Source organism: Mugil cephalus, chromosome 22 (assembly GCF_022458985.1).
Source record: "Mugil cephalus isolate CIBA_MC_2020 chromosome 22, CIBA_Mcephalus_1.1, whole genome shotgun sequence".
Taxonomy (NCBI): Eukaryota; Metazoa; Chordata; class Actinopteri; order Mugiliformes; family Mugilidae; genus Mugil; species Mugil cephalus.
In genome coordinates, this window is record NC_061791.1 from 10279000 (window position 1) to 10299545 (window position 20546).

General features: G+C 41.9%; 1 protein-coding gene across 3 annotated transcripts in view; it reads right to left on the reverse strand.

Annotated features, from left to right (window-relative positions):
* Positions 1-20546, reverse strand: part of grm8a (glutamate receptor, metabotropic 8a) — a 224571-nt gene that overhangs the window by 126904 nt on the left and 77121 nt on the right. For all 3 annotated transcript variants that reach the window (XM_047575172.1, XM_047575171.1, XM_047575173.1), the window contains exon 3: positions 8598-8814. In XM_047575172.1, the coding sequence (XP_047431128.1) occupies positions 8598-8814 (217 nt within the window). The remainder of the gene's footprint in view (positions 1-8597; positions 8815-20546) is intronic.

Below are 20546 nucleotides of genomic sequence, written 5' to 3' on the forward strand. Positions count from 1 at the left end.
CAATGGCAGATTTCCAGGCCTTTGGAAATTGACCCGATGAAGCTGAAAGATTGATGATTGAGGCAATCGGAGTGGCAAGAGCTGAACCTAGATCTTTGAGCATGTTTGAATCCATTCCAAAAACATCCTTTGCTTTTGATGGTTTGAGTGATCGAATTAAATCAATAACTTTAGTCTCAGTAATATTTGTAAAGGTTAAAGACTGCGTTGCAGACGATACAGGGTATTCCCTCCTTTGTTTTACTGTGAACTTATCAGAAATTTCTGACACAGACTCAATGAAGTAGTTGTTGAAAGCATCAGCCATCACTTGGGGTTCTGTCAAGACATTTCCATTTAATTTAATTTGCATTAGTTTTGTTTTGTTTTTTTGGGGATCACCCAATAGTTTTTTAATATAATTCCAGGTTATTTTAGAATTCCCCCTTGCACTATTCAAGGCAGTAATGAAAAAGTCAGCTTTAGACTTTCTTATTTCTTTCACTACCCTATTTCTCAACGAAACAAATTGGTGTCTGTTGTGCCCTAATTTGAGTGACAACTTCAAAGAGTTGTCTCGTTCTTTCATGAGTTTAAGAAAAGATCTGTTTAACCAGGGAAGGCTGTTCTTTCTAGCTTTTAATTTAATTATCCGTGTAAATTATTTGTTCATTAACCTTCGCTCAGTGGCCTACATCCGTTTGTTGTCGACAAAAGCGAAAAATGCCGCTTTATGCACCCAGTTTGTGAACAGTTGCTAATGATGAGTAAACACGTTTCGGCCCGTGCTCACTGAGCCGTGTTTGTTACTAGTTCTGCATGACTGAAAAAGCCATGGCTCGGGGTGACAACGTGCAGACTGCATGTGCTGTAAAAGTCACGGCGGATGTATTTCAGGATGTAGGCATGGTTGAGCAATCTGCAAAAAAATGTTTAACATTTACACGCAGGACAATGAAACTTCTAAAGTGAATCCGCTGAACAAAAGATATCAGTGAAACATCCTTTTAGTAATGGATGTTTGGCTGTGGAATGATCTCCCCCGGGGAAATAAGGTCAGTTGACTCTGTGATCTCCTTTAAACCTCTCATTAAAACATACTTTTATAGTAGAGCCTTTTCTGGCTTTAATTGAGTTTTTAATTGAGTTGTTTTGCGTGTTTTATTGTTGTGATTGCTTTTTCTAACTTTGCTTTATGCGTCTGTTTTTAAAACTGCAATTTTCCAAGCCTTTGTAATGTTGTTTTGAAAATTATTTCTATCAGTAAACATCTAACAGGTTTGGATGCAGTACAAGAATTGGGGAGTGCCCAGTACTAATGTGAGAATGGTCAGTGAATTCTAGCGTGGTACTGTGATAGGATGCCACTTGTGCAACAAGTCCAGTCATGAAATTTCTTCGATACTAAATATTGTATATATGCCACAGTCAGCTGTCGGTGGTATTATAACAAAGCGGAAGTGATTGGGAATGACTGCAGCTCAATCAAGTGTCAGGCCTCGTAAAATGACAGAGCGGGGTCAATCGCTACAGATCTCCAAACTTCATGTAGCCTTCAGATTAGCTCAAGAACAGTGTGTAGAGAGCTTCATGGGATGGGTTTCCATGGCCGAGCTGCTTCATCCAAACCAAACATCACCAAGTGCAATGGGAAGCGTCAGATGAAGTGGTGTAAAGCACACCAACACTGGACTCTAGAGCTGTGATGACGTTCTCTGGAGTGACAATTCACACTTCTCCATCTGGGTTTGGCTCTTGCCAGGAGAACGGTACTTGCCTGACTGCATTTTGCCAAGTGTTAAGTTTGGTGGCTGGGGGATTATGGTGTTGGGTTATTTTTCAGGCCATGGGCTTGGCCCCTTAGTTGCAGTGAAAGGAACTGTGAATGCTTCAACATACCAACAGATTTGGGAAAACTCCATGCTCCCAACTTTGTGGGAACAGTTTGGTGATGCCCAACATGACTGTGCACAAAGCAATGTCCACAAAGACACAGATGAGCAAGTTTTGTATGGAAGAACTTCACCTCCTTGCACCGTCCTGACTTAGAAAACCTTTGGGATAAATTAGAGCAAAGGCTTCAAGCCCTCACGTCCAACTTCTCGTCGCTCCGGAGGAATGGTCAGAAATACCCATAAACATACTCGTAAACCGTGTGGAAAGTCTTCTCAGAAGAGTTGTAGCTCTAAGTGGTTGCAAAGGGTGGGCCGACCAAATATTAAACCCTGAGGATTAAGAATCGGATGTCGCTTGTAAAGGCAGATGAGCAAATATTTTTGGCAATATGGTATATTTGGGAAGTTGTTGAGGAAAGGCTCACACTACTAATCAAGACAGCTCCCATTCCCCTTCAAGATCCAGCTGAATTGATCCATGGGCACCACTTAAAAGGTTTCCACAAGCCACTGGTTAACAGTTGGGGGTCTGGAGTTAATCCACTGACATGAAGCACAGCATCTTCTTACAAATGAAAGAAGCTTGTTTAGTAGTTTCCTCTGAACGCTTGTTAAAGAAAACCCATCCCCTTAATGATTCAACAAAAACAAGCCTGGGTTTATAAGTGTTTTTGTTAAAAAATTAAGTTGAGTTCCATATAGACTTTTTCCCAAAAGTTAAATATCAGAAGGCATTCCAAAATACAATTTAAGGATGGTTAAAGTTTTGTTTTATACACTCGACACAGAGGCAGAAAATGCTTGGAAACAAAGTGTTATTAGACTGTGGTGTTTCCGTTTACACAGATTTTGTGTATTCTCAGTGCTTTACCACAGCGTTTCCTACAAAACCTCCATCACCAGGCACTCCTCATATTCTTAATTCTGCCTGTATTATCTCTGTATTGATGGGTTATGACTAAACTCATTGTTTAGTAGAATAAAAAGTGTTGCGTTGTTGTGCAAAACAGTTAATTGAGACTAAAGGATTTTCAGCCAACGTTTCATGTGAAGCTGCCTGTATTAGGGCACAGGGTTCTGCATAAGAGCCTCAAATCATGTCCAATATTAAGTCAATTTCAACCACTTTACTTCTGATACAATTTTCTGATTTCCCTTGTGCCCTCTGACTAGTGTTTAGTCTCACTTGTACCACATCATTTAAAAATATTTTCAACTTTCCGTATTTTGAAGATTAAACGTATTTGGTTTCTTATCCAGAGGCGTTCGTTGTACTGAGAAATGCTTTTCGCTTCCCCACAAGGCAAAGCTTGGTTTAGAGTGATTGCACGGTTGATGGCAAATGCTTCCTTTACGTGTACTTTACAATATATTTCCATGTCTGGTTTGCGAAAAACGGTATTTTAACGTCAGAACGAAGCACAGCTACAACACTGTTAACGAGGCTGAGCAACGACAAAGATTGACAGTGGCAGCAATCAATACGAACCTCCCTCCATCCTGGAATCAAGGGAGTGTCTCAATCAGGCCCGGCTGTAAAACTAAATGTTACTCCAAACATCTCTTTCAGCAGCTGCTGCGTCCAACGCTTGATAAATGTGGAAATCGATTTTTCTGTTTCAAGAAAATATACTTTCTAACCCTCCAAAGGAATCTCAGCATTATTAAACTGCACTGATTATGCAGGCATCCAGTAAGGAAAAGCTACAATATTAAGCTTGCATAGAATATTTACATTGGAGGTGATTTTAACACCCAAATATGTGAAGCTTTATTATGGAGGTAAATTGTTTAAGGAACAAAATTCCCCAAACTTTAAATGCATCAGTGTTTTTATCATAGTTTTTTGAAAATCTGCCAAAACATCTATGCCGGAGATAATCTTGTTCTTAGTCATGGCCATAGAGCACCAGTTTTTACTAACAAAATGTATAAAGTACTGTCGATGTCGGAGTTAGAGTTATAACCTCTTCGATCAAAGTCTAAAAGCAGTTCCAGCTTGAGAGACATAAGGTCAGATCAAATATTTATGTACGTGTTTCTTCTAAAGGAACCAAATGGTCCATGCTAAAAACCTATGTCTTCAGATCAGTTAAAACTGCCTTCAGGTTATAACGCATGGCTAAGCCCCGACAGTCTCTTAAAAAAAAAAAAAGCCAACTTGCCCTACACTACTGCAGCAACCACTTATGTTATGGTTAGTACAAACATGGCGGAAACCAGTCTCCTCCCCACCCTCCCCAGGTCTGAACGAGAAGGTTTCAAGTCTGCACCTTAAAGAAACTGGTTGGGATGCTCATTCCAAATATCTTAGTATTTAGAGCCTTTTATTTATCGTACTAATGTGTGAATGAGTGAACAGTGTCCAGATTTGATCTAGTGTATCCCAAACAAATGGTTGCCCCCCATTCTTTTCCGTTTTGTGTTTATGAAAAGACAAAATATAAATCACAAAAAGATTATAGCTACATAGTCTAATAAATGTGTTTAAGGAATGTGATGAAGCTGAATTATTCAGGCGCTTGTTAATTTGGATAGTTTTATAGTGATTTATTGCATAGCAGTGATGATCATGTGGTGAATCCATGTAGGTCCATCTAGTGTTTGTATTCACTCATTACTGTAACATCAAATAGTTATTTCCAGTTTCCCCTACAGCGGTTCTTTTGAAACTAAAAGATTTTGCTGACTGTCGTGTGGCTGAAAAATTAGGTGGGCAGAATTTTCTACCCACCTCTTCCTGGGAGTGGCACAACACTGCAGCTGCGCAGCAGCAAACGGGACAAGTAGGACATGTTCAGTTTCCAAGACGGCGTTGGAGAAGTAAATATTTAACTCTGTGTTTGTGTTAAATAAGAGACGGCGGCGCAAGGCGAGTACGGAGACGGACAATTAAACAGGTTCAGCAACTAGCATCCTAGCACACACACACACACACACACACACACACAAACAGCGCAACCCCTGACATATGCTAACGAGATCTGAGAAGTTATTCTGAAACTTTGTGGTGATTAATATGCCTGCACACATCTTTCCTCACATACACAGTCAAGAATCATCAGTGAACGATTACACACCAATTAATATGGATGTTTGGTATCAGTATGCAGAGTGCCTTGTAAGCTGCAATCATTACACTGCAATCACAAAATAATCACCTAGAAATTCCCTGTGGCTCTGTGTGTTTGTGTGCCTAAAGACGTCCACCTGTGTCAACATATATTTGTCTGCGTGCATGTGTGTGTGTTTATTTATTTATTTACTTTTTCCAATGGCAAGAAGTGCTGCGCATCCATATTAGGACGCCTATTATTATTCGGTTGCTGTCTCCTCTTCCTTGTCCCATTATTCTGCTATTCTGTCTCTCTCCATTTATTTTTCACACTCCACAGTTGGACTCACAGCCATAGTACGTAAACATAAACTAACACACTATGAACTCGTCCTCCTCCGTCACCTTTTCCTCTCCTCGGTCCGCTTCTTCATCACCGTTTTGTCTGCTCTGCAATCCCTTCGTCTTCTCGGTCCTGCTCACATCTTCGGGACTGCAGAGTAAACAACTGACTGACTGCTGTCACAGCATACTCACACTCAGAGATACACTGTGCTGACCCCCCCAGAACACAAATGCACGCATTGCTGAGGACTGCTTTATGCTTTACAGTGGCATGTGCGGACACACACATTGATCTGACACCACGAAAAAATATCTATGTGCTGACTGCCACAGCATCCTGCCCTGGGCAAGCTGGCTCCTAACACACAACGAGACAAAGATGGACAGATAGACAGCAGCACAGAGATACACAGAGCTGTCATCTCTGCATCAGCACACAGACAATGAAAAAAAAAGAAAAAAAGCAACGGAGAAGAAGACTTTAGTAGAGGATCGACGGTGATAAAAATAGAAACATTTCAGCTGACGCTCTCTCTCAAATGGATTTTTAGTGCCTCTTTATCTCTGTCAGTCTGTGAGTATTTGTCAGCGTCCGACGCGATGTGTTTTCAATAAACATATGAGACATAAACAAGGAAACCAACAGCATTTTGATCTGTCAACATCACTTAGAGGATTTCATCAACTGATCTGAGGCCAACTTGATGCTCTCAGGACCACAGGGACCGTGCTTTTAAGTCACATCAAAACAGACAAGGGATCCATCTCGCTGCGTTTCGCTGCCTTCCTGCATCTCTGTCAATCTCATTTAGTGATGTATTCATCATTTCTCCTCCTACTCCATCAATCAGTAAAGTAAAAAAAAAAAAGATATAACATTTGCTTTTGCTTATTCGTTCTAGCCTATTGCCTGCTAACCTGGTTTTATGCAAATCTTTCTGTGATTAAATCAGATAAACTGAAAATAAAAACACAAATGCTTAAAATGATAACAGTGCAAGCACATTTCTCAAAACCCTCAGCAATGATGGCCAACAACAAAACTTGTCACTCTAGGTGACCTGCAAACACACCAAAATAAGGACAAGGAATCTCTAAACACCTATATTCCCTCGACCATAAAGAGCCAGTGACCTGGATTGTCTGGTCCGCCTCCTATTGTTAGCTGCAAGCCCAACTGAACAACATCAAGGAATCAGGCATTTCTGAACTGGCGAGCACACAAGCAAAGCACATGGCATGAACTAGCTCAGATAAGCTGTTACACCATCTCTGCTATAGTGCTCAACACTGGAGTGCCCCAAGGTTGCATCCTTAGCCCACTCATGTTCATGTTGTACACCCATGACTGGATTCCCAGACATGGAGAGAAATATTGTGAAACGTTGGTGAAAATTCACATCCCATTTATGTCAGTGAAGATGAGGTAAAGCAGAGGTTTTAGGTTTGTCACACGTCCCCACTCTGAAAAATCAAAGAGCGGTTTTAATAAGCGCTAAACTGCCACATTCCTTTTAACATTTAAAAAAAAAAAGGAACAATTAAAAGCATCGTTATAGGAAACATCCAAAACTGGCACCACATGTGCATAACCCACAACAAGAAAGCTCTGTAGTGGGTCATAAAAACCACCCAGGGTATAATTTGTGACCATCTAACCAAAAGACAATATCGACCAAGGTAACAACTTATTGATCGATGCAGTTCTGAGCAGTTTCTTCCCCCGATTATTTCTCTATGTTACACCACAAAAATATTAATAATATAAATTGTATTACCGCATACATGGCCGCTTAAGTGATTAATCAATTTTTATCTTTTGTTGTTGTTGTATTTCGGAGTAGCCTAAAGGGACGACCATCTGGAATTTCAAAATATAATCTTTGCATCATGATCATTAAACGGAATCTTTAATATTGAATCTCAGCTCCCTGCCATCTGTAGTCAGACACGCAAGAACAACGAGTGGGGGAACATTTATTTATATAAAATACTTTTAAGCAGGAGTCTTAGTGTTTCCTTTCTCTAGATACTTGACCTGGCGAAAGAGGAATCCAAAACTCTGAAGGTGCGACAATAAATTCCCTCTCGCAAGTCACATCTCAGGTCCCATCGCTCTAAAGCAGCTGTGCCACTTAAAAGTGATGCATGCCGACAACAGTTGAACAAAGGGAAAGAGGTTTCGCCAGGAAATCCAATTAGCTGTCTGAGGGGCGTAGAGAGGGGACTACCTGCAATAACAGTTCACTTCAAACACCTCAAATCTGCAGTCGGAGGCAGGCGGTGTGGGGTTTTTATTTAACTTGAACAGTTCTGACAGAAATGACAAATAAAGAAGACATCTATTTAATCTATTCATTATTTTCTACAGCATTTCAATTTTGGGGAAAAATAAGGCTGGAAATAAATAATACACAGGACTGATAATCATTAGGTTGTTCTGTCTATTTTCTAACAAAATTCAAATGACTTGCTTTACATCTCATCTTAATGCTCTAATAGTTTAAAACTCTTTGCAAATTACACAGTCACATAGTTCAAAGTAAAGAAATTAAAGAGTGCTACATAACATTTAGTTTGTGGTGTTGGTTTATTTCGTTTTTTGTCGCCTCTCTCTTTGTCTTCAAACTTTTTGCTTACAAGTTCACGACATATTCAGCCAATTCCCAGGCAAATTATGAAGCAAATTTTTTTTGACACCAAAATTATGCTTAAACAGGAGCTTGCACAACTCATAAAAACAATGTGTACATACAGCTAAATAGAAATATGAGGAGTAGGCTGTACTTGTTATTCACATGCCTGATACAGACACTGTCTCAGTTCACAGTTTGAATCCACAGCCTGCAATTTAACTGAATAGTGTTTTTCGCCCTAGACTTCCCCTGGAGACTGAAACAACAGGTCCCTACTTTTATTCTTGCTATAGTGCTCCTAGAATTGCAGGTTGAAACCCACGATTATGTACCATACTCCAAAGTGCACTATGAACACCATATCATAGTTATTGTGGCCTAATGGCGGATCCGAAGTGGCAAACTTGCCTCCCAAGAGTTGTTGCGATATTGCAGCTCTACCGCTGTACTTTCTGTCAAGTCTCTTTAAATTATAACCTTTTCTGGAGTGATTGACGAGCAAATCCCGCGTGAAAGCGTGATGCATCACCCAGCAAGAGTTGTACACTTTTACGAGCGAAAGTCGGAGAAAACCTGCTGATTGTAGTTTTCTTTAGTTCTAATGCACACATCTCGAAAATGTATGTAATGCGGGAAAACAAAGCTTAAGACGAGATCAGCAGGAAAAAGGAAAAAGGCGGCACGTACCAGTTTCTCTGGAAATCTGGACGAAGGCCTCCACCCCGCTCTCTCCGTAGTTGCCCTCCGAGGCGAGCGTGGACACGTAGTTCCACTCCATCGCCGTGACGATGTCCATCATGGCCTGGGCCTGGTAGGAGTCCGGTGGCACCACGCGCGAGAAGAAGTCATAGCGAGTGTTGTCGCTCAGTTCAGGGGCCGTGGAGGCGTAGCTGATCTGGGGGATCTGGAAAAGAAAAGGATAAAAAAAAAAAAATACATTGAGAAAAACGATATTTCTTCCAATACAGGGTGTACACATGATGTCACAGCAAGCAGAGTCTCCGTGGTTACGGCCACCGAGTGCCTAAAAGTGGCAGTTGAGCATGGAGATTAGCAGCATTAGTTTGAATCATAGACTTTAATAGCATCTAAACTGTAAAATTATTTTTTTTTTTAAAAAAACGTGAAGAGCTGTTGTGGGACTAAGTGCACCAAAAGACTTGGAAAGCAGTGAGAGATATATTTTTACAGATCTCCGAGAAGCCAAAGAACAGAGAAGTAGTTGGATCGCTGTGTTACTAAGAAACAACTGGAATCCAGTCGCAGAAATCTGGTGTTGTTCGGTGATATTAATTTATGCCATATTTTTTTGATGAAGTCACACCTTAAGTTACTTCTCAAGTTACGTCCTGGATAGCTGTCAGATAAGTTTGTGGATGTTGTTTTGGCATACGCTACAGTACTGTATGGCTAATCTTACTTCTCCATAAAGTTAGCTACATTTATCATAGCTGAAATTACCTAACACTAACTTGAATTAACTAAAACTGAGGCTAATCCACTTCTCCAAATCCATACTAATCCGTATGTATCATTGTTGAGTCCAGTTGTCCTTAATTTCATCTGATAATCCACATTTTTTCCAGGTCTCGCTGTATTTACTGATACATTTCACTGTCTTTTTGCCACTCAGGGGGGCATAGCCCCAGGCATCAGCGCCGCCAATGTATACCCTCTATTGACAATGTGCAGAGTTTTATTCAAGGTTTCATCTGAATTTCAGTCTCCATGCCACGATAACGGTTTCAAATATTTGCCTGGATAATGAAAGAAAAGTCTTAAACGTTAAAGTGCAGTGACAGGTGGACTTATAGGTTCAGATGTGAGAGAAAAATTAACAGGTGACGAACAGGCATGCAGGGAATAGTAATAAATAATTGGGAGTGTGAATATAAAATAACACAGGAGAGGTGACACAAAGGTAAGCCGGTGATGCAGAGCCTTGTCATTTTTAACACCGGTGTCACGGATGATAGATTAAGGGGAGAGAGAAGATTTGATGCAGCAGGCCAGACACAGAGGAGACAGCGGGGGACCAGACAGGAGGACAGACAGGAAAAAAAAAAAGCACAACAAAGAAATCGGAGGGGTGGAGAAACAACGGGGCTGACAGAATGACAGAAGACACACACACACACACACAGTGCTAGTGATAGGCGGCGTAACAGGCCGAAAGGTGTTCGATGGCTGACAGGCAGATTGATTTTTCGCCTGACAGAGGGGGACAGCCAGGGAAGACCCTGTACTTGCAAACATTCGCAAACGCACGTAGACTCAGATGTTGGGCAGACGTCTCATTGGCATTCATTGGAGGTACGACTTAACTGTCAATCTCAACCTAAAAGGTAAGGTGTGTCAGCTGTCTGTCTCCCGCTACACCACACACACACGCACACACACAAATGTACAAACGTCTACATCTGCTGAACACAGCGAAACCACTCGGAGCTGCGTGAAGAGATTTAACGTGGTGTGTCTGCGAGTGTGTGACTGGAATGCTTCTCAAACCCATCGCTCACTGTCTTTATTTCATCCCGGCGTCATCTGAAGCCACCGCCACCCTCCGTCCACGCTTTTCTTTACCATTTTAGAAGGTCACGGATCAGTTCTGTGGGGAACCGTCGTGTTCTGATGCTATTGAAGCACGGCTGTAAGCAGCTGTAATTAGCTTTGATTTTCAACACTTTGCTCCGTGGCTTCGGGAACTGGTTAACAAAGAAGATTGTATTGGATTCTCCTGAGCCGCAGCAATAACAAAAATTCACTCTTAACCCGGAGCAGTACCCATTCACCTGTAATAGAAGTACTAAGACAGAGCAATGCTTTGAGTATGTTTTACTTTAACGACAGGAATCGATGCGGGAATCTTTTTTACACTGTGATATGTAATTTTGGAACAAAATCATTTTGTTCTCGTGTTTTTCTGTTGTTTAATAACTTCCCATTAGTCTCTGAACTAGGTGGGAGTTCATGTTTGGGACATCTTAGCGCTGTTAATGGTTTCTTCTTCCAGGGGAATACAACTTTTATAAACTTCAGGTTGTGTATGCATAATTCATAGAGGATAAACAACTAATACAAAAAAAAAAAAAAAACTAAGCTTGGCCAACAAAGGGAAACAACTGGAGAAACAATTTGCGCACATGTGTTTGTGGCTCTGCACTGTATATATCTATATATAGCTATATGAGCTCAGGTGCACGCGTGTGTGTGTGTGTGTGTGTGTGTGTGTGTGTGTGTGTGTGTGTGTGTGACTCTGCTGTTTCAATTGTCCTTTTGCTTTCTCTGTCGATTTAAAAGGGTGAATATCCATTTCAAAGAGAAGCGAACGCACGGCTGCGGGAGTATGAGATATTTGGCTGTTTACAACATCGTAACCATGTGACCTGGGCGAACGCGATACTTTGATCTTTTGTTATTTAACTGCTTGGAAACGGACGGACGCAGGAACAAATACACACTTGTGTACGCTGCAAAGTCCCTCTTGTCATATTTCCCCCCCGAGTCATTACTGGGTAAGAGAAGGAAAAGCAGATAGAGAGAAGTCGTAGTCAGAGAGGAACATTCATTGACATCCAGTATAGTCAGAGCTGCAGGCGCAGACCCAACCCATCAATTACCATTTACATCGATCTGCCACAGCATTAAAACCACAGACAGGAGAAGTAAATAACACCACAGGACACGTCCATTCTCCGATGAGTCACAGCTGTTTTGGAGGCACAAGGGTGACTCACGCAATACAAGGTCATAATGTTGTGCCTGATCGGTGCGAAAAACCCATACATCCATAGATGTGAGCCGCACATACACACGAAAACTCACTGATCTAATGTCATGTCAAATTAAAGCGTTGTAAATAATTCATGTGCAGTTAGTTGCCAAGGACTCGGGTCGCTTTCAAAGCAAGTGGAGCTGGAGTTGGAGTTAGAGGCGGGAAATTAACAGCTTGGTTCCCCCCACATGGCTGGGGAAGAAGATTATGCCTCCAATCCCCTTAATTCCATTTGCTCTAATGAATACGTGTGCGAGCGTATGGGAGAGAGGAGAGAGGGAAACACAAGAGCGCGTGTGATTAAATGCAGAAGCCTATATACGGGCAGATGTGAGGTTTCAATTAACACTTTCTCACTCTGGATTAAAGGATTGATACATATTTTTTCAGTCTCTGTATATTGCGCTGACGAACCACATTTAGTGCTCATTCATATCCCTGGAGTCAGGCCACTGGCTCAAAAGATGGCAGCTGGTCAGTGCATCGGTTTGGTTAACGTATCATTAACAATTCCCTGAGGGAATTAGGGATGGGCTAAAAAAGTTAGTATGATAAATTTTGCCATTCTGGCGATAAAGATTAAAAAAATATTAAAATTACAATCCATGTTTTTGACTTAATGTGGTCTGGTCACCCTAATTTACCCGAGGATGTGGCTGAGTTCTCCTGACTTATTTGCTGGCTCTCGTCGTACTCGGGCTTGCGACTGCACTTCAGGTGGTGGAATAAATTTGTTGTGTCGCTATCCTTAGCAATTATCTGTTTATTGCAAACCTTGCATATGGCACAAGTTTATTCCACATCCACCTTTTGATATCTGAACCAGCTCCATATTAGTGATGAGGAGCCTCGTTAGCAACAGCCACAAGTGAGCTGTGGCTGCGAGAGGCTGCGAAGAAGTCGCGTGTGCCTAAGTCATCAAATTGCGCTCATCACATTTATGACGAGATGGCAAATTCTTATCATAGTGATTGTTTTTGGCAGTATATAGATAAATTGTCGCCCATTCCTAGAGGGTATGCCGTGAAGTTTTGGACAGAGACTCCTCACAACTTGTTCCCATGTGGTGAATGTCGGCTATCGGTCCCATTCCCTTGTCTCTGCCGTAAAAATCAGTCCGTCCTCAAATTTTACGTCCCTACTTTAGTGGATGTGGAAAGGTGCCAAGTGTACAGCAACTGGTGGGAAGTTAAAACAACAAAAACCAAGTATGCAAATGTCATCGCCATCCGGTTCAAAATGAAAGCACCTCCAACTTATTTATCAAAGACAAAGGTCCTGATCTGTACACCGAGCTCATGGTCACTGAACGCTGATCAGTGCTTGTGAATTGCTAAAGACACAACCGTATGCAAAGGTTATCTTGGTTGTTATGAATGTGTGAGTACAGTCGCTTGTTAGTGTATGGCATTTCAGTGATACTGGTACCAAGCACCAAATTTCCGATGGCAGACCACCACTAGCCGAGGATTTTGAGACAGTTGCTTCATAACAAGAGGCATGTTGAATCTTTAATCCTCTGTTCCCGAGGCTCTCTGGATTACCAGAATTCTACTATGCATGAAAAGTAAAGGCTTACATCAATGTAGAGCTCCCCCTCCTTGCAGTCGCTATTCTTAGCGGAGTCAAAAGGTCTCTGAACCAGCACTCAGTCCCAACACCTCTCAAATAAACCCTCATTAGAAGCCCCGACTCTCTCCCAGAACAAACTTATCTGTTAACTGTAGCGTGTTGGCAATCGAAAAGCTATTTAAACAATCTAACAAAGATTTCAGATCTACATGCTTTTGCTTAAGTACAGGATTAATCAGAGTGTAAACATGGACCAAACTTCTCTCAGCCATGAATTTAACAGATTAATTCTGATTGAACTTTTTTTCACCTCGAAGCAAAGATTACTGGGAGAGAACAAACTAATATGTTTTCCCTCCATGACAACAATCAATCACGGCACACCAGCGGGCACCGTCTCGTTTTTATGTTTGGATGAAACTTTGATTTAAGTGTACCATTAAAAGCCACACATGTTGTTTTACTAGTGTCTTCTGAGCAAACTCTGGGGGAGTGAAACCAATATAAACCAATATAAACCAATAACCGAGAACTTCTGCCACTATGGGCAGTTAGGTCCGCCCAGTCTCTTCCTTAATGGCTTCGGCAATAGAGGGGAACCGTTTCATTCCTCACAATAGATCAGGCTGAATCCCACAGGGAGCCGAGCAGATAACTAACAGCCGGATTTGAACCTTAACAGACCTAATGATCCAGGCCAGCGGCTTTTTGTGTGTGTCGTTCCAGCCGGGGACAAAATTCACACTGGAGTCGTCCTAACAGAGAAAGCAAGAGGTGGGAACACTTTTGATGAATTCCAGGACTTCTCAATGGTGATATATGTTTTCCAGAAACTGTGCTTTCATGGTAAAGTAAATTAATGGCTAAAAATGACTTTTTAATTAGTCAGAGTGTTCTCTGCAGTAATGTAGACTGTCAGAGAGTTTCATCTCTTTCGGCAGGTTTGCCGATACGCAACAAGCAAATGATACCAAATAGATGTAGTCACACTACTTTGGTGACATAGAAATGGCTTCATTTTGCAGTGTTTAACATAAAAGGGTAGAAGAAATAGTCAATTAAAACTAAGCGTAGCAGCAGAGGAATCCTTGAACTACTACGAGATTAATGCTTGCACCCAATAAAGCTCCAAAACCACAGCTAAAAAGGCAGCAAAGATGCGAATCACCCCGAACACTAACAAACTAATTGAGATTTTATGTCCTGCCCATATTGCCCAGGACAGAATATTCTCCTAAAAATCCATCCTAGCATTGCTACCGTCATGTGGAGACCTAACAGAACCGCGATTATAACCTAAAGTGGCCCTTGTGTGTGTGTGTGTGTTTGTGTGTGGAGGTAATGGAGCTGTCGGGGGCCAGAGTCTGAGCATTAGGTTGATAGATGGCAGTGGTCTAAAGCTAATTAACCCCAGTGCATTACACACATATACAACCCCTCTGTGTCACACACACAAACACAAAACGCTGTCAGAGAGAGGAGTGAATACGTTCACGAATGTGAGCGCACACGGTTACAGTAACGGGGCGATTGTGAGTAAGGTGTAGGGTCAATGGTGGTAATTAAATTAATTAAATACACAATCACCTATCTGTTTGATCCCGTTTTGAATGTGCCCACAAATCTATACCGAGGCTGCTGTGTCGAGACAAACTTTACAAAGTTTAAGGAAGGTTTCTACTCCCCTGGACTGCCCTCGAGCCGCTGACTGAGGAATGAATGATAAATCAGATACTGGAAACCTGAAGGAGGAAGGCACGCATACTGTCCATTGATCTGACTTTGGTCTTGAGAGTTGTTTACTTCCTCAAAATCTGACTCAGTCCTCAGAGGTGGTCTCTGTTTAATGAGGAGAGGACTGGCACAGTGGGAGCTAATTTACCTAGACGAAGACTACTGGGGCTGAAACTTGGACGTCTTTCGTCCAACTCTGTTGTTTCCGTCTAGAACCATCTGTCTTTATTTATCTCCTCACCGTTCGTCCCTCCGTGTCTGTCATTCTGTCGTTCGCGGTCCAGGTTTGCTCAGATTTCTCCGGGGGTTTGAGTTTCACAGAAGTACAGGTGCGTTTATTTATAGTTATCGCAGTAATGTCTGTCTTATTATCATTGTTTTATAGTCTTCGGCGTTACCGCCACCTAGTGCAGTCAAAGGCTGTTGTATAGTTGCATAAAATCCTTTTAGTTCCTTGAAAAAAGTTCCTGGGAATAAAACTACGTTGATGAAAATGCTCTTTTACATCAATCTGAGTGTGGACAGATGGTTGGAGCCAAACATGTTGTGGCTGGTGTGATCCCATCCAAGATGGTCTCGAGTCACACCTACTTCAATGAATTAAAAATAATTAGAAAAAGAAGATCTGTGGCACAAATAAAGAAATACCATGATGATGAAACTCCTGCGTTGAGTCGAGAAGAACACAAAGAGATGTGATGGCACAGAGACACAAAGAGAAAGACAGAGCCACTCCATTCTATCTCAAATCACTGGTACTCTCTCTGGAACAGAAATTTAATTGCTACTAACCGACACCGTTATTCCCTTTAGGGTCTGGCTCTTACCCCGTGTATGCTCTCACCATGACAGGAAATTCAGACTAGAATAAGAGCCAGTAATTTGTTCGTTGACACGTAAATATAGTTAAAGCAGATGAGATGAAAGAAAGAAGCAGGGGGCAAGGAGCAAGAGGCAGGTCAAGAGAAAAACAGTTAAGATCCAAATCTAAAATATCTAAAAGACAAAGGGGAGGGAGGCCGAGGGGCGAAAGAAAGGGAGAAGCTGGATGAAGGAAAAGGGGAGATAATTGCTAAGAGGCAAATCGATGCATATTCCTATGAAAGGCAAAACAAGGAAGCAAAAGAAATGAAAGTGTTTAAAAAGCCAAGAGGTTTAAAAAATACAGAGACAATGTTGATGGGAGATGAAAGATAAAACCAGCGCAATTATGCTTAACGCAAATGAACAGAAGTGAAAAAGATGAGAACGACAATTGGGGGGAAGCGGGGGGGAGAAAAAGCAAAACTAAGATAACAGAGTAGGACAGGAGACAGAGACACTGGACTCCATTTAACCCCTTGCGTCTGCTTGTCGTCATGTAGTCGAATAATAAACAAAAACTGGACTCTGTGCCAAACAGATCTACCCCCAGACACGTCAACGTCACAAAAACCCAACCCGCTCTTAGAAGACGAGAACTAAATCAATGGTTCTCTTAGCTCTCAGCTAACACCGAGTTGTTCGGGGAGTATAAGCGAGACTCTGAATTAATGGCCCAATGAGCCATTAATTCCCCGGAGCCTTTTAGTGGCAGACTATAGCGGAGAAGGTGTTCGTTTTATGGTGGGAATCCCCTGCCTTGGAAATTATCCAGCAAGATCCACCTCAGAGCATCCTGCTTCGTTTCAGAGCTAGTTTTCCAGTAGCAGTACCCGATTAAATATACATCAGGTATTATTTAGCATCAACTGCTAGGACCTTTTATCAAAAGGTGCTTTTGGACATCACAACCATGACTGCTTGTTGTATAAAGAAGGGTCTGGAGTCTACACCCACGCCAGGAGGTTAAAGGAAATAAGGGAAAACTTGTGAGACCTCCTTCATGGGAGAAAAAACTACCGTCTTATAGAGACTTCTGAGTGGCCTGATATGTGGGAGAAGGCAACTGACCATACCATACAGTTGACAAGGGAATTTGGAGGCCAGGTCAACACCTTGTGCTGTTCTTTATGTTTTTTTGTTTTTGTTTTTTGTGTCACGCTGCATCCTGCTGGGGATGGCTGAAGCCTTCAAGGAACGTCATTGCTATGGGGTGGGGTCTAGGTGGGTGGTACATGTCTAAGGAACATCCGCATGAATGCATGGTCCACAAGTTTCCAAGCAGAACATCGTCACCAAGATTGTCAATGTTGTTTACTCCTGTCAGCGGTCATAATGTTATGCCTGATCAGTGTATAGCCTGGAGATAGTCCCACTACTTAATGTTGTGGCTGATCAGTACATGTGTACCAAAAGGTTAAACTTTTATGAAGCACAATAGACTCTTAAGTGCAGCCTTTAAGAAATGGATGGAAACGTCATTGAAGTTCAGGCTATTTTAAGCCTTTATGCAATGTTATTGTATTTGGAATGAAACTAAGTGACGCTGTTACATCAGCTAAAAAGCCCCGGGGATCCCCGGCGGGTAATTACGTTCAGGGAGTCCCCAGAAACATTTGATCCAGTTTGGCTTTTTTTTCTGCTTGTATCTGGGTCTTGTGTTCACATTCACAATGCAACAACATTTAATGAGTGCTTTTTTATATATATATATATATATATGGTGGAAGCGTAGATGTATTTAGATAAAAGCAAATGGCAGACATAAAATGTTATGTCAGTTCCTCACAAAACAAGATAAGGATGAAAAATCTCCAGACTCGTATATTAAAGATTTGATCAGTGTCTAGACTGATCAATGGCTCAAATTAAACAAGTCAGGAAGCCACAGCCCACTGTCTGACCTCCTAAAATCCTCACTCCTGATGGAAAATTAAGTAACTGCAGGTTTTGTGAAAACCAGTTATTAGTTTAATGTGGCCTTTGTGTGACACTTGCACCAAGAATCTGCAATCAGGAACCGTGAGTGACTTCTAATTGAGATAAGGGCAGGATAACTGGTAGTAATCACCTTGGAGATGAAGAGCTGGATGGATGCGTATGGATTCACTTCAGGAAAGGTTAACCCATTCAACCTGACCAGCTTAGAATGAGCTCGGTTAATTTTTTAAATAATATTACCATACAGCTATAGATAGGTAATACATAGCTGGGCTCCTAATGTCTGCCTAGCCATCATGAAACGTGTGAGCGGTGGTTCAGGTAGTTGGCGCCCCGATAACACATTCATTACCGAGCCACATTCGGTTCGGTCCCGGCAAGCGAGGACATGTACATGCACAAATACAGCGTGGAAGCTAAAAATTGAACCCTTCTTACCCCTGCGGTTCTTACACGCCCAGGGTGACAATGAATTAACCACGGTGACACAGAAAGCTCTGCTTCGAGAGGCAGGAGCCGCAACGGCGAGCCGCCGCCTCGGTTAATTTAAATTTCAAGAGGAACCTTATTAAAGGCCGCAGTTAGGTCAGAAAGATTTACAATTGTCGCGATGAGTCTGCGCCTGCTGCTGGGAGAAGGTCAGAGGATTGGCTGGAGGATAGGGTGGGAGAGGTCACTGAGGTGGTGTGGTGGTGGTGGTGGTGGTGACAATGTGTCACATATGCCTATAAATGCCCACACGAAAACACAAAGTGGCAATATTGGAGAGATAATGATTTCTAGAGGCTGCGAACGAGACGCATGACGCAAGATTAGCAGTCAATATCTGAGTCCAAGCACGCTCACACACTTTTTTTTTTATTTATTTATTTATTTATTTTTTTACACACACACACACATTAACTGCCAATATCAGAGAGGCGAGGACGGCCAGAGGGCCCGAGGCCAGGGACCTGAGGCTACTGCCTTTAATATATCAATGTCAATACATCATCACTGTCTTTCTCACCTAAACACCTTTACTGCCCTGGATCGCACACTTTGGAACATAAACTTTGTCACACACACACACACAACAAACGTCCATCACCCAACTCATTTAATGGTTGTGGTAAAACTGCCAATTACAGCAGGAAGCAAAGTTAAACTGTCCAACTTCAGTCCAGACATAAACAGGAGACAAATAAACTGATGATTTTGACAGTTAGGAGAAAACCTCCTTATGATGCTCATTACCTGGTATCTGTTATAACTTCAAGAAATTAAATCCGTACGGGGTAGTCACCGCCGTCTTTTGTTTATCGTTAAATGAACTTTTAGGGAACTTCTGCGAGATAGAAAATATGCAATTGCGATTCAAGGTGGGTCTGATTATGTATCCTGTCTGGTGAACCCAAACAATCGAATGTGCGACCGGTTTAAATTAGAGGCGGACAGAAAAAATAAAAAATAAAAAATGTGTCTCACTCTTTTAGTCCTTGCACTTTCATCTGTTAAGAGAGCGGGAGACTAGACAGGAGACGGCCGTGGAATTTTAATGAAACTTTAAATGAAGGTGAGAAAGCTTAGGCTCTGCAAAGTGTAGTTACGCTCAAACTAAACGGAAGCAGTGACCAACGGCTTGTTTTCTAGCCCCGTATTCGCCACGCTTATAGCTAGTGTGAAGCATCAGGTGCATCTGGATAAAGTGGCAGCAGCATTGGTGGTGAACTTGCCAATCCATAAAAGACCAACTGTCATCCACAAAGCAATGGTCATATCGGTTTATATGCAAAAAAAACAAAATAGCCTCTCAAAACACAAATGTGAAGGTCCTCTAAGTTCTCGCACTATGCTGCTTCTTTGCCACAGTCCACTGTTTCCCATATTTGCCATTGTCTGCGTTTGTTATTTGAATAATATATTCCGCCACCAGCTGCAACGCTTCAGCAACTTAAATCCCGTGTGCGGTGACACACAAACTCCCACACACACACTCACTCACACAGGAGGAAGGCACCAGACTACTTGATCCAAGCCAGCCACCTGCAGCTTCTCCTCTCTGTTTTGTCTCTCCCTGCAGCTACACAAAAGTGCTACCCAGCAGTGCTTCATTGTGAGTTTTGTGCTTGATGGCGCTCAAGTGTGTGGCGTGTGTGTGTGTAGGCAGATGCGTGTGTCGACATGAGCGCCTGACACCTGCCAGCATTCATTCTCAGTGTTCCTGTATGCATACCTGTGTCACACTGCGCAGCTGTAGCCGCAAATGTCACAAAGTCCTCAAAACACACAAAAGAAAAGTCAAACTTGCATATAATTCATGTTCTTTTTGAATTCACAGACAGACACACACATTTACAATAAAAAAATACACGTACAAATTAGTTTCAAAAGGGGTTTTCCCATTAGGGCATAAATTCCCATTGTAACATATGTAAATGAGCCTCATACATCACGCATTATGCCAGCAGAGTTGCGCGAAAAAACATTGTAAATCAGTTTAATGAAAAACAATTTGGCAGCAAATTAGTGGATGGAAGGTCTTTAAAAACCATTTGAGCGTGCATGTTCTAGTCATAAAAAAAGAAGAAAGAAAAAAGAAAAAGCTTAATGTAAACTCAAGCAAGCATCATCTCGACTAAAAGGAGTTTTCTTGAATTTTTTGTGGGAGCCAGAACTCCCAAACTGTATATGTACGGGTGTGTTTTGATTAATTCTTGTGCGTGAGCTCGTAACCCCTCGCCAGAGACCCATCATCATCTCATCAGGAGGCC